General features: G+C 43.4%; 1 protein-coding gene across 1 annotated transcript in view; it reads left to right on the forward strand.

The window, feature by feature from the left end:
• Positions 1 to 241: 241 nt before the first annotated feature.
• The window catches only part of PSTPIP2 (proline-serine-threonine phosphatase interacting protein 2), a 55,899-nt gene continuing 41,140 nt past the window's right edge, over positions 242 to 15,000 (forward strand). Inside the window, exon 1 of the mRNA XM_070736425.1 lies at positions 242 to 459. Within this exon, the coding sequence (XP_070592526.1) occupies positions 427 to 459 (33 nt within the window). The 5' untranslated portion in view covers positions 242 to 426. The remainder of the gene's footprint in view (positions 460 to 15,000) is intronic.

Consider the following 15,000-nt stretch of genomic DNA (forward strand, 5'->3'; position numbering starts at 1 on the left):
CAATGCATTAAAATTTTATTTTTTTTACAAAAAGGTGAATTTAAATTTAAAAAAAGTTTTAAGAACTTTTTTTAAAAAAAACCCTTTAGTCTACCGATCTGCCCCCCCTCCCTCTCCCCCCAAATCGCAGAGCCTCGATTCCTGCCAGGCCTGCTGAGTCAAGGTTAAAAACCGACCAAGCCTTCCCCCCAATTGTGTTGCGATTTGTCGATTGTGTCAAAAACCAGCGGCCGAAGGAAAAAGGCGGCTAGCCGGCAGTTCCCCTCTGCGGCCGCCCGGCGCCCTCGGTGGCAACTTGGGCGAGCGGGCGGAGACTCGGCCGGCGGCCCGTCCCTTCCTTCCCGGGAGGGAGAGGAAACGGGGATCCCAGCCGTCCAGACCGTCGGATACTCGAGCTTCGCCTTTCGCCCCTCGGCAGCCGCCGCCATGAGGGAAACCCTCTTCAAGGACAACTTCTGGGTGGGTGAGCACCGGGGCGGCGGTAGGGGGGAGGCGGGGGGTCCGCCCCGCTTGCAGCCACCGCCGACGGGGGTCCCGCCTCGGTCGGTGGGAAGCGGAAGGCTGCTCCGGAGGGACTCGGGGAACGGCTGGAGACGGGGAGAGAAGCGGGGGGCGGCCGGTTTGGGGAAGGCCGCTTCGGTGATGGGGAACCGTCGCCGCCTTGGTTCGAGGGGACGGGGACGGGACGCCTGTTTTCGGGATCGGGGTGGCAGCTCGGGAACGAACGGGTTTCTCACGATGCTTTTGAGGGAGTTTTCCTCAGAAAGTTTTCTTATGGGTTGAACTAAGCCAGCTGGAGTATCTATTTAATTTTTTTAATTTAATTTATTTTATTTTAATTTTATATATGTATGTATGTTTGTATTGGTTGTTGTTGTTATTATTATTATTATTATTAATTAATTAATTAATTTTAATTTTATTCATGTATGTATGTATGTTTGTATTGATGATGATGATGATAATGATTTAGAGTATAGAGTAGTAGTAGTATAGAGTAGTAGATGCTTGGAACAAACTTCCAACAGACGTGGTTGGTAAATCCACCGGAACTGAATTTAAACATGCCTGGGATAAACATCTATCTATCCTAAGATAAAATACAAGAAATAGTATAAAGGCAGACTAGATGGACCGTGAGGTCTTTTTCTGCCGTCAATCTTCTATGTTTCTATTATTATTATTATTATTATTATTATTATTATTATTATTATTATTATTATTATTAGAATAGAATAGAGTACAATAATAAACATATATCCATTGTAAGATAAAATACAGAAAATAGTATAAGGGCAGACTAGATGGACCATGAGGTCTTTTTCTGCCGTCAGACTTCTATGTTTCTATTATTATTATTATTATTATTATTATTATTATTATTATTATTATTATTATTATTATTATTATTATTATTAATAGAATAGAATAGAATAGAATAGAATAATAAACATATATCCATTGTAAGATAAAATACAGAAAATAGTATAAGGGCAGACTAGATGGACCATGAGGTCTTTTTCTGCCGTCAATCTTCTATGTTTCTATTATGATTATGATTATGATTATTATTATTATTATTATAGAATAGAGTACAATAATAAACATATATCCATCCTAAGATAAAATACAGAAAATAGTATAAGGGCAGACTAGATGGACCATGAGGTCTTTTTCTGCTGTCAATCTTCTATGTTTCTATTATTATTATTATTATTATTATTATTATTATTATTATTATTATTATAGAATAGAGTACAATAATAAACATATATCCATCCTAAGATAAAATACAGAAAATAGTATAAGGGCAGACTAGATGGACCATGAGGTCTTTTTCTGCCGTCAATCTTCTATGTTTCTATTATTATTATTATTATTATTATTATTATTATTATTATTATTATTATTATTATTATTATAGAATAGAGTACAATAATAAACATATATCCATCCTAAGATAAAATACAGAAAATAGTATAAGGGCAGACTAGATGGACCATGAGGTCTTTTTCTGCTGTGAGACTTATGTGTTTCTATGTTTCTATGTTTCTACAATAGAATAGAATAGAATTTTTATTGGCCAAGTGTGATTGGACACACAAGGAATTTGTCTTGGTGCATATTATTGGTGCTTATTATCATTATCATTAGTATTATCATTATTATTAATTAGATTTGTATGCCGCCCCTCTCCGTGGACTCAGAACGGCTCACGACAAAATAACACAGTATAACAAAGCTAATATTAAAAAGCATTTAAATTGGATTGATTTGGATTCATATGCTGTCCTTCTCCGAAGACTCGGGGTGGCTTACAACATATAAAAAAACAATGTACATTGGAATCCAATTAATTAAAATTAAAATCTAAAAACCAATTAAAATACACTCATATCATTATATGCCGCCCCAAGTTTTCGGAGAGGGGCAGCATATAAATCCAATAAATAAATAAATAAATAAAAAAAATATCCATTCCATCCACAAACAATTCGACTTCTATTGCAAATATTTTTTTCTGCGGACCACCAACATTTTCTCACGGACCACCAGTGGCTACCATAGACCACTGGTTGTTGACCACTGGTCTAGAGAAAAAAGAATTATTGGGGGGGGGGGCGGAAAACATGGTAGCAATAGCACTTTTATACCGCTTCACGGTGCTTTGACAACCCACTCTAGGTGGTTTACAGAGGCAGCCTCTTGTCCCCAGAAATTTGGCTCCTTATTTTACCCACCTTGGAAGGATGGAAGGCTGAGTGAACCTTGAGCCTGGTGAGATTCGAACTGCCAAATTGCAGGCAGCCGGGAGTCAGCAGTAGTAGTAACTTACAGTGCTGCATTGATAACAGTCTTCCAATATTTGAGGGGCTGCCATAAAGAGGAAGGGGTCGACCTATCCTCCAAAGCAGTGTTTCCCAACCTTGGCAACTTGAAGATATTTGGACTTCAACTCCCAGAATTCCCCAGCCAGCGAATGCTGGCTGGGGAATTCTGGGAGTTGAAGTCAGATATCTCCAAGTTGCCAAGGTTAGGAAACACTGCTCCAAAGCACCAGAAGGCAAGGCAAGAAACTAATCAATCTGAAAGTAAGGAGAAACTTTCTAACAGGGAGGACAATTAACCAGTGGAATGACTTGCCACCAGAAGTTGGGGAGGGGTGCTTCATCACTGGAGGTTTTTAAGAAGAGACCAGACAGTCACTTGTCTGAAATGGCTTAGACCAGAGCTAGGCAAAGATGGTTCTTCTATGACTTGTGGACTTCAACTCCCAGAATTCCTGAGCCAGTCATGCTAGCTCAGGAATTCTGGGAATTGAAGTCCACATGTGATAGAAGAGCCAACTCTGCCTACCCCTGGCTTAGATCCATATTTCTCAACCTATAGTGGATTAATTAAAGCATCAGACTAGTGCAGGAAGCGGGAAACCATGAGTTGTCTAGTCCCGTCATAGGCACGAAAGCCATCTGGGTGACTTTGGGGTCAGTTACTCTCTTTCTCAACTCAAAACCAAGTGACAGGGTGGTGGTTGTAGAAACAAACAGGAGGAAGATGCATTGCCTGTTTTCATTGCCTTGAGTTTATAAAAGTAACAAAAAGAGCCGAGGTGGCGCAGCAGGTAGAGTGCAGTACTGCAGGCCACTGAAGCTGACTGTAGATCTGTAGGTCAGCGGTTCAAATCTCATCACCGGCTCGAGGTTGACTCAACCTTCCATCCTTCCGAGGTGGGTAAAATGAGGACCCGGATTGTGGGAGCAATAAGCTGGCTCTGTTTTTAAAAAGTGCTATTTCTAACATGTTGTAAGCCGCCCTGAGTCCAAGGAGAAGGGCAGCATAAAAATCGAATGAATGAATGAATGAATGAATGGATGGATGGATGGATGGATGGATGGAGAGATAGATAGATAGATAGGCAGGATATAAACAAACAAATAAGCAAATAAATACTCCTTGCCAGCTTGAAGACGTGTCGTTGGTTTATGGATAGCTTCAAGGCAGGATCAGACAGATTCATGGATGCTAAGTTGTTGAAACGGATGTCCATGTGCCGCCTCTATGTTGGTTGAGGGCAGGCAGGATTCCCTTGAGTACATTTGTTGGAGGTCAAGGGAAAGGGAGGATTTTGCCTTCTCTTTCTGCTCAAGATCCCCATGGACAATTGTGACACAGAATGCTGGACTCGCTGGGCTTTGGCCTGATTCAGCATGGCTCTTCTTATGTTCTTATGTGGACTTCAACTCCCAGAATTCCTCAGTCAGCTGTGCAGAACTAAAAAAAAGAGACAAATTTCCCATGGTGTTGGGAAATAAAGCTTCTATTCTGGCGCCTTGGAACATATGTTTACAATCCGACCAATCAGGAGTTTACCGTGGGGCTGTCCCTCTGACCTTCCTGCCAATCAGCCTAAAGCTCTGTTGAGAGAATTGGCGCTAGACTTATTGTTGGGGGTCACCACAACCCGAGGAACTGAATTAAGGAGTCGCAGCAGTAGAAGGGTTGAGAACCACTGCCAAAATTTCATCTCTCTACATCTATAGTTGTATGGTTGGTCTGCCGGAAACTGCAGGAACTTCAGTGCCTTTTGGGGGATCCAAAATTCTGATGTTTAATTAAATTAAAACACTTTGAATTGTGACCGGAAATTGATCGGCAACCAATGCAGACTGCGGAGTGTTGGTGTAACATGGTCAAGAGCCTCCGCTGCAGCCTTGTTCCAGGCCTCGGCAAGAGACTCCGCCGAACTGTGGATGAGTGCCTCTGGAATAACCCTCTGAAAGCCCTCTGGGTCCATCAGGCGCCTGGGGCGGAACTGCCTAATCGGTTCTGTCTCCCTGCGGGGAAGGATTGGAGCCAGGAAGTCAAGCCGCAGTAGAAAATGGTCTGACCATGACAAAGACAACACTTCTAAGCCCCTTGATATCAGACCATTACTCAATTGCTCAGAGAGGAATACCATGTCGGATGCGTGCCCCCCCTCGTGAGTCGGACCCTGTACTACTTGAGTCAGGTCCATGGCTGTCATGGTGGCCATGAACTCCTGCGCTCACCCAGAGATTTCACCGAATGACGGCATGTTAAAATCCCCCAAGACAATGAGTCTGGGGAATCCCACCGCCAACCTGGCCACCTCCTCGAGCAGCACAGACAGGGCTGTTGACCCGCAGCTGGGAGGCAGGTATGTGAGCAACAAGCCCACCTGAACCCCTAGGTCCAACTTCACTAGGAAGGACTCACAACCCGCAAACTACTGCGTATGAGCAGAAAGCAAACCCTACACTCACTAGCTCTGATGATGTTGCCTAGTTAGGTAATCAGATGTCTGCCAAAAACTCAGAAAATACCAAGGATTCTGCAATTCAAGCCTGAGGTACAAATATTCTTTTCTATTGAAATGGCTTGGAAAATTACCCCAGAAGACCAGTCACTTTTGACTTCAGGAGAAACTTCCTCAAAAGACAGGATTCGTTTTTTAAAAAAAGGAAGCTATTTACAAGAAGCCAGGACACCCAAAAATTATTTTAAACTTTAAGCTTTAAACTCCAGAAAAAAATACGAAGGCAGGAAGGGCTCAAGAAAGTCGCGCAGGTTGCCAGGGAGTTTAAGAGCAAATCTCTAAAAGTAAAAAGCGAGCTTTTCTGCAGAGAACAAAGTTCTACCAGATCAAAAAACCAAACCAAACCAAAATATTGTATTTCTCAAAAACTGAAACACAAAACATCCAGCATGTATGCAAAAAAAAAAAAAAAAGGGAAGCTGCAAATGATATTCAAAAATATTTGAATACGCAAAGTCTAGGAAATTAGCAAAGGGTTTAGTTTCTGGATATGTTATTTGCATTGATCTTTTTCACCCGAAGGTGAAGAGGTCATAATGTTTTCCTGGATGAATACTGTATTTCAGAAAGGGACGAAAAGAAGACCCACAAAAGCTACGTTTTTCCAAACCTTATTGGAAAGAAAAGATGAACAAATGAGCAGATGCATATGTTTTCTGCTGAACTTGTGTCCCACGTCAGGAGCAAAGGAAACTGACCTTTGGGCGGTCACTCTCCCTCAGCCCTAAGAAGAAAACAATGTAAACCTCTTCTGCAGAAACCTTGACAAAATAGAATAGAATAATAGATTTGGAAGGAACTTTCTGACGGTAAGGGTGATAAACCGGTGGAACAGTTTGCCACAGGAGGTGGTGAGCTCGCCTTCACTGGAGGTCTTCAAACAGAGACTGGACAGTCATACTTTCTGCATTGAGATACAGTATTACCTATGGATTTTTAATTCCTGACACCCAGTAGCCGGTAAGGGCCCACAGAGTTGGTCTTCTCTGGGTCCCGTCAGCCAATCAGTGTCGGCTAGTGGGTCTGCCGGCGAGGGCCTTCTCCGTGGCTGCTCCAACTCTCTGGAACTAGTTACCTTCTCAGATATGGAGCACCCCAACCCTACTGACCCTCCAGAAAGCGGTAAAGAGTGGGCTTTTCCGGCAGGCTGTGGGCCGTAGATCCGATGATGGTAACCACCGAGATCCGGCCATAAAGAGTATGCAAGGGTTTCACTCTTTCATTTTAATTGTTTTTAAAGTGTTTTACAGGTTTTTAGTATTATTTGGATGTTATATTTTTGGTTGTAAGGAGCCCAGAGTCCTTAGGGAGAAAGAAACAAAGGAAGGAAGGAAGGAAGGAAGGAAAGAAGGAAGGAAGGAAGGAAAGAAAGAAAGAAAGAAAGAAAGAAGGAAAGAAAGAAAGAAGGAAAGAAAAGAAAGAAAGAAGGAAAGAAAAGAAAGAAAGAAGGAAAGAAAAGAAAGAAAGAAGGAAGGAAAGAAGGAAGGAAAGAAAAGAAAGAAAGAAGGAAAGAAAAGAAGGAAAGAAAAGAAAGAAAGAAAGAAAAGAGAAAGAAGGAAAGAAAGAAAGAAAGAAAGAAAGGAAGAAAGAAAGGAAGAAAGAAAGAAAAAAGAAAGAAGGAAAGAAAGAAAGAAAGAAGAAGGAAAAAAAAAGAATTGCTTGTTTCTCACGCTGGCAGGGAAGTGCTCCAAACGGTAGTGGCCCTTTTGGGTTTGTTATGTAAACTTTTGAGGAAATTGAAATTTTAAAAGAGAACTGAAGGCAGACCGACCCACCACGCTACCAAGAAACTTAGCAATAATCCCCCAAATGGGCCATGCCATCAATAGTTTAATCTTTAACATAGTGTTTCTTAACCTAGATGCTTCCAAGTAGGGGCACTCCACTTCCCAAAATTCCCAGCTAGGGCTACGTAGGCTGGGATTTCTGGGAGTTGAAGTCAACATGTCTGGAAAACTGCCCAAATTGAAAAAGAGTGTTTTAATCTTCAGGCCTCCCTCCTTGATCCTAAGAGAATGCATTTGGGGGGCAAAAGAACACCTGGCATCCTGAACCTCTCTCTCTTTCTTTCTTTCTTTCTTTCTTTCTTTCTTTCTTTCTTTCTTTCTTTCTTTCTTTCTTTCTTTCTTTCTTATTTATTTACTTACTTACTTACTTACTTACTTACTTACTTACTTACTTACTTACTTACTTACTTACTTAGTCAAACAATTATAGGGTGGTAATTTGTACATATTAAACATTAGATAAGTAATGATAAAAAGTAACAAAGGGGACAGGGACGGTAGGCTTATGCACGCCCCTTACAGACCTCTTAGAAAGGGGGAGAGGTCAATTGTAGATAGTCTAAGGTTAAAGGTTTTGGGGTTAGGAGTAGAAACCACAGAATCAGGTAGTGCATTCCAGGTGATGATTACTCTGTTGCTGAAGTCGTATTTTTTGCAGTCACGTTTGGAGGGGTTGACATTTAGTTTAAATCTATTTCGTGTTTGTGTGTTGTTGCGGTTGAAGGTGAAGTAGTCGTTAACAGGTAGGACATTTTGGTATATGATTTTATGAACTATAGTTCAGTCAGAACGGAGACGATGCAGTTGTAAGTTGTGTAATCGATGAATTTCAAGTCTGGCGGAGTAAGGAATTTTGTTGTGAGAAGAGGAATGAAGGACTCTTCTTGTGAAATATTTCTGGACTCTCTCAGTTGTGTTGATGTCAGATATGCAGTGTGGATTCTGAAGTAGATCCAGAGACAGGGTTAGGTGAGAACGGTTCCTTTATTTCAGCTCAGTAAGGTAAGTGACTTCAGCGGATACCGTCTGCTCTACCTGGGAGAAACCGCTTCTTTTATACATTTGCGGTTCCCGCCAAAGAGAGAGCAGCCGCGTCTGAGCCAATCAGGAGCGACTTCCTGATTCTTGCTCAGACAGCGTTTCCACACGGAACCAAACTATTTACAAGGATACAACACCCCTCCCTCCTTAGTCAGGATACATCAATCACGAAAGCCACGTGACGAAGTCATCCAATCTGCTGGGTCTTCGCGAGGCTCGCTCCGACCTGCGCAGTTCAATTGAGTCCTCGCTGCCGACGGTGGAGGTCGGTTCGTTTGCGCTTTCCCGGTGCGGCTGGGGCCTGGTTTGGGCTCCGGCCTGCTGGGTTGATCTAACCGGCACAAGACTGACCTCGGAGGATGAAGATGGTTCGGCGTCGCTGGAGGATCCTTCCTGACCCGATAAGTCCATTTGCCAGTCTATTAAATCGGGTTGCGCGTTACAGTCTGTTAAAGTGGGAGGATCTGTTTCAGCGGGTTGTTCCGATGAGTTTCCCATGCGCTTACGTACATGGTCAATGTGCCGCTTCCACATTCGACCATCCTCTAACTTAACAATATATGTTTTTGGAGCGGTCTGTTGTACAATTTTTCCTTTCATCCAATTTACACTCCCATCAAAATTCTTTACAAACACATTTTGCCCCAAATACATTTGTCTCTCAGGGTTCACATACATAGGATTTTTGGTACAAAACCTTGGGTGTAACCTATCCAGGGGGGACCTCAGTTTCCTTCCCATCAGTATCTCAGCAGGGCTTATCTGCGTGTGAGAGTTTGGGGTAATATGCTGGGTTAACAAAAACTGGTCCAAATTCTGTTGTACATCTCCAGGGCCTGATCTGCGTAAAGCTTCCTTTGCCACCCGAACGTAACGTTCTGCCAAACCATTAGCCCAGGGTGAGTAAGGTGAGATAAGCGCATGTCTGATTCCTAAATTATCTAAGAACAATTCAAATTGCCTGGCTGTCAATTGGGGCCCATTGTCAGACACTAAGATATCAGGACAACCATGGGTGGCAAACAAACGGCGCAGAACCTTAATGGTGGCACTTGTAGTTATATTGTTCATTGCTATGATTTCCACCCACTTGGAAAATGCATCAACTACTATTAGAAAGTATTGTGACCCCACTGGCCCTGCAAAATCAATATGGACCCTGGAGCATGGCCCTGCCGGTTGTTCCCACTCTGCTGGAGTTGTTTTGGGGGGATTAGGCCGTGACTCTTGGCATGGATCACATTTGGCTACCCAGTTTTCAATATCAGTGTCCAAACCTGGCCACCATAAGTGCCCCCTAGCTAGGCCCTTCATCCTGACAATCCCAGGATGGCCCACATGCAACATTTTGAGTACTTTGGTCTTTAGACTTCCAGGAATGATTACTCTATCACCCCACAACAGGCAACCTTTTACATATGACAATTCTAGTCTTTTGGTTTTGAAATCACACAATTCAGGTTCCACAGAGTCGTTCTGCCACCCCTTAAGTACACAGTTTACTACCTTTTTTAGGATTGGGTCTTGCTGCGTGTGTGCAGCCACTTCCCTTGCAGTGGTTAGTGGGTTGTCTTCAAGTTCTATCATTAGGACATCCGCAGACGGGGCAGGGTCCTCTACTAACTCTGCCATGGGGCACCTACTGAGACCATCTGCATGGTTGATGGTTTTACCCCCTTTATGAATGAGCTCGTACTGGTATCCTGAGAGGAAAAGGGCCCATCTGATTAACCTTGGGGACATAAATGGGGGAGTAGGTTTGTTGGGGGCTAAGAGGCCTAGTAAGGGCTTGTGGTCGGTAACCAATTAAAAACTCCTGCCAAAGAGGTAATTATGGAACTTCTTCACTCCTGCCACTAAAGCTAGAGCCTCCTTATCGAGTTGGCTGTAATTCCTCTCAGTATTGGTCATTGTTCTCGAAAAGAAGGCAATTGGGGCCTCTGTATTATTTGGTAAAACGTGTGTCAAGACCCCTCCCACGCCATATGGGGAAGCATCGCACGTAAGCCTGATGGGTAGCGAAGTACTATACTGGACTACCACACTTTTAGAAGTTAGCAACTGTTTAATTTGTATAAAGGCTTCGTGTTCAGTTCTCCCCCATGTCCAAGGGGTTTCCTTCTGGAGCAAACGGTGTAGAGGCTCTGCTGCTGTTGCCTTCTGTTTTAAAAAGACGGAGTAAAAGTTAAGAAGGCCTAAAAAAGCTTGCAATTCTGTCTTATTTTGTGGTTCTGGGGCTTCTCTAATGGCTCTCAATTTTTCAGTAGTGGGGTGGATACCTTCCCCATCGATTTTATAACCTAGGAATTCTACACTGTTGGTTCCCCACACACATTTGTCAGGTTTGATTCTTAGCCCTTTGTCCTGCAGTCTCTGAAGTACTTCCCTTATTCTTTTGTTGAGCTGCTCTTGGTTTTCCCCTGCAATTAAGATGTCATCAAAATAGGGAATGGCCCCTTTAATCCCTGATAACAACCGTTCCATTATGCTTTGGAATATCCCTGGGGCTATGCTTACTCCAAACTGTAATCTGGTACATTTAAAGGCACCCCTGTGGGTTACAATTGTCTGTGTGCGTGCTGTCGGTTCATCGACAGGGAGCTGTTGGTAAGCTTGCGCTAAATCGATTTTTGCGAACCTTTTCCCTTCCCCCAGGGAGTGAAGGAGCTGTTGTACCACAGGAATGGGGTAAGGGTGATGTTGGAGGGCTTTGTTGAGCGTAGATTTATAGTCAGCGCAAACCCTTAAGGAGCCATCAGGTTTCAGAGGCGTGACTATGGGTGTTTCCCATGGCCCCTGCTCTACAGGAATTAAAATGCCTTGGCTTATGAGCTTATCCAGCTGTAGGTCTAGTTTGGGGAGGAGCGGAAGGGGTACCCTGCGAGGTTTGAGCCGTACAGGCGGGACCTTGGGGTCAATAGAAAACGAGATAGGGGACCCTTTATACGATCCCAAGGTGGGGCTAAACACTTCTGGGAATTCTTGTAAAAAGTTAGGCATGCTATCAGAGTTAACAGTACAAATACCAGAAATTTCAATTCCCAAAGGTTCCATCCAAGCCAACCCCAGGAGGGAGTGTTTAGCCCCTGTAACAACAATCATTGGTAGGGTACATTTAACATTTTTAAACACGATAGGTACATTCACTTGGCCTAAAACATGAATTATTCCCCCTTGAAAATCTCTAATTACCAACGAGGTTTGTACTAGCTCAGATTTGGAGAGGTTAGGCATATATAGTTTAAGCTTTTCCCACGGCATAATGGTGTATTTAGACCCCGTATCAAGTTCCATAGAACATGGTTTGTTGTTCAAAAGCAGGGAAATTACAATTTTGCCCCCATTTTTTGTTGCTGTGTTATTCACAGAAAATTGATTGTTACCTCTTGAGTAGTCGCGGTTAGCGGTTGGGTAGTTCTTGCGGCCGGAAAACCGGAAAGACCGGTTTTCGCGCGGTTGAGGTGTTTGATTCTGGAAACAGTGAGGACGCGGAGTGGAGAAGGCTTTTTCAGGCACAGCTGCTCTGCAGGCTTCGGCGATATGGCCGCGTCGGTTGCAGCGGCGGCAAATGGCGTCCCGGAAAGGGCATCGTTGGCGCGGATGGTTTCCTCGGCAGCCGGCACAGGGGGCGACGGGGCGAGGGTACCTGGGATGTCTTGGCTGGTCCTGTTGCAGCAGGAAACAGCTGTCCTCGTTGAGAGCTGGTGGGCTGAGGTCGTCTGGGGCCTCGGCGCGGGAAAACGTGGAGTCGATCTTGGCGATGACCTCCCGCTTGTCGTGCTCCTTCAGTTCTTTGGCAGCAGCGTCGGCGACCTCTGCGGTTTGAGCCAGCTTGATTACTGCCTGTAGGGTCGGCTCGTCTTCGGTGAGGAGTTTGTTCCTGACCGTGGCATTTCTCATGCCAAAGATTAAGGCATCGGTGAGGCGAGCTTCCGGTTATCAAACTTGCATTTTGCAAGCACCGTTCGAAGTCGCGTTGCGAATTGATTGATGGATTCCGATTCGAGCTGAGCCATTCTGGAAAATTGGTGCCGGAAAACGACGGCTGGTTTCGTTGGCTTGAAATGGCTCGCAAGCTTGGCTTGCAGGACGTCCCAAGCGGCGGATTTGGCTGGCAGCGGGTCGGTGAGCGTCTGGGCGAGGTCGAAGATTTCTGGACCGCAGTAGTTCAGGAAGATGGCCCGCTTTCGTTCGGCGTCGGCGTCCCTTATTCCCGCTGCCTCGAGGAAGATCTCGAACTTGGCTATGTAGGCGTCCCAGGAGGATTTCTCCGGGTCGAAGAACTCGGGAGCCCGGCCGATCTGTAGGTTGTTCATTCTGCACGCGTGGTTCTTCCGTCCGTCGTCGCCAGTGAAGTAGACCCAGAGACAGGGTTAGGTGAGAACGGTTCCTTTATTTCAGCTCAGTAAGGTAAGTGACTTCAGCGGATACCGTCTGCTCTACCTGGGAGAAACCGCTTCTTTTATACATTTGCGGTTCCCGCCAAAGAGAGAGCAGCCGCGTCTGAGCCAATCAGGAGCGACTTCCTGATTCTCGCTCAGACAGCGTTTCCACACGGAACCAAACTATTTACAAGGATACAACAGATTCCATACAGGCGAGCTGTATTCTAGGATTGGTCTGACAAATATTTTGTAAGCTCTCATTAGCAGTTCAATATTACCAGAGAAGAACGCTGGAAATAAAATGGAGGCTGTTTACAAGGAAAGAAGGTCTCTGTTTATTTGGTTTTCCAGAAACTTCAGTGACAACAGAAATGTTTCTGGGGTGGCTGAGAAAATGGCTCAATGAGTGGATGGATCTTTAAAAAAAAAAAAAAAAAAATTATTACATCTTTAACATACAAACATTTAAACACCATACAAACAACATTGAACATTTACAATTTCCTATATACATAAAAAATTAATCTTTTACAATTCTATTTACTATGCTTTTTTTTTTTAGTTTCCACCCAATTGTACAGTTTCTCCCACACTCTGTAGTAGTCCTTATTTTGTTGATTTTGTATTTCATATGTTAATTTGCTAAATTTGGCGCAGTCTAACATTTTTTTAATGACCATTTCTTCGTTTGGAGTCTTTTCTTGTTTCCATACTTGTGCATAAGCCAATCTTGTAGCTGTAAGTATGTGATTTATTAAATAATAATTTTCTTTACTATGTTTGCCTCTAATTATTCCTAGTAAGTACATTTCTGGTTTCATCTCAAGTTTGTAGTCCAATATTTCTTCCATCCATGTCTGAATTTGGGTGCAGAATTTTTTTGCTTCCGTACATTGCCACCAAATGTGGAAGCATGTTCCTACCTCTTTTTTGCACTTCCAACATTTGTTGCTTACATTCACATTTATTTTGGCTAAGCGCGCTGGCGCGTAGTGCCATCGAAAAAACATTTTACAGAGGTTTTCTTTATAGGGTATTGATAGCATCATTTTATAGTTTACTGACCATAATTTTTCCCAGTCTTCCAGTTGGATCGCATAGCCAAAGTTGGTCATCCAAGCTATCATATTGGGTTTAACTATTTTTTCAATGTTTTCGTAGTTTAGTAGATAATTATACATTTGGGTAATGATTTTTTTGTCAGGACCTGTTAATATTTTATCTATTTCATTTTGTTTTTTACATATTCCGAATTTCACTAAGTCTTTTTTGTATCTACTTTGAATTTGGTAATATGGTAGCCAATCTATAACTATGCCTTCATTTTTAAGTCTTTCTCTAGTTTTTAGACTTCCTTTAATATTTAAGAGGACTTCATATGTTATCATTTGTTTTTGGCTAATTATATTTGGATGGATCTTGATTAGATTGTGGGGCTTTGTGATATGAGATGCTCCAGAGAGTTGCTCAATGTACTCAGCCACCTCTAGGCCTAGGACTGTTGACTCTCCATCTGAGAGCTGATGGACGGTCCAGGCTCCACCTATGTCTTTCTATCGTGGCTGGCTCCATTCCCTCCTAACTCTCAGAGCTCTCAGGTTGCCTTGATGCTGGCCCTGACCCCCGCCCCCCCGACTCCTCTGATTTGGTTGCCGGAGGCGCCAGCGGCTGACAGGCCACATGTTAGGCCAAAGCCATTGTTGACTTGGAGATTTTGGCCTGCCACACTTTACCCTTTAGAACAGTGATGGCGAACCTATGGCATGGGTGGACAGTGTGATCAAGTGGTAGAGAAAGCAAGTAGGATGCTTGGCTGCATAGCTAGAGGTATAACAAGCAGGAAAAGGGAGATTGTGATACCGCTATATAGAGCCCTGGTGAGACCACATTTGGAACACTGTGTTCAGTTCTGGAGACCTCACCTACAAAAAGATATTGATAAAACTGAACGGGTCCAAAGACGGGCTACAAAAATGGTGGGAGGCCTTAAGCATAAAACGTATCAGGAAAAACTTAATGAACTCAATCTGTATAGTCTGGAGGACAGAAGGGAAAGTGGGGACATGATCGAAACATTTAAATATGTTAAATAAGGTTCAGGAGGGAAGTGTTTTCAATAGGAAAATGAACACAAGAACAAGGGGGCACAATCTGAGGTTAGTTGGGGGAACGATCAGAAGCAACGTGAGAAAATATTATTTGACTGAAAGAGTAGTAGATCCTTGGAACAAACCTCTAGCAGACGTGGTTGGTAAATCCACAGGACCTGAATTTAAACATGCCTGGGATAAACATCTATCCATCCTAAGATAAAATACAGTAAATAGTATAAAGGAAGACTAGATAGACCATGAGGTCTTTTTCTGCCATCAATCTTCTATGTTTCTATGTTTCTCTATTTGATGGGTCTGACAGCTGAGCGATTAGCAGATGCTGAGCTGGTCAGATG

The sequence above is a fragment of the Erythrolamprus reginae genome, chromosome 2 (genome assembly GCF_031021105.1).
Source record: "Erythrolamprus reginae isolate rEryReg1 chromosome 2, rEryReg1.hap1, whole genome shotgun sequence".
Classification (NCBI taxonomy): Eukaryota; Metazoa; Chordata; class Lepidosauria; order Squamata; family Dipsadidae; genus Erythrolamprus; species Erythrolamprus reginae.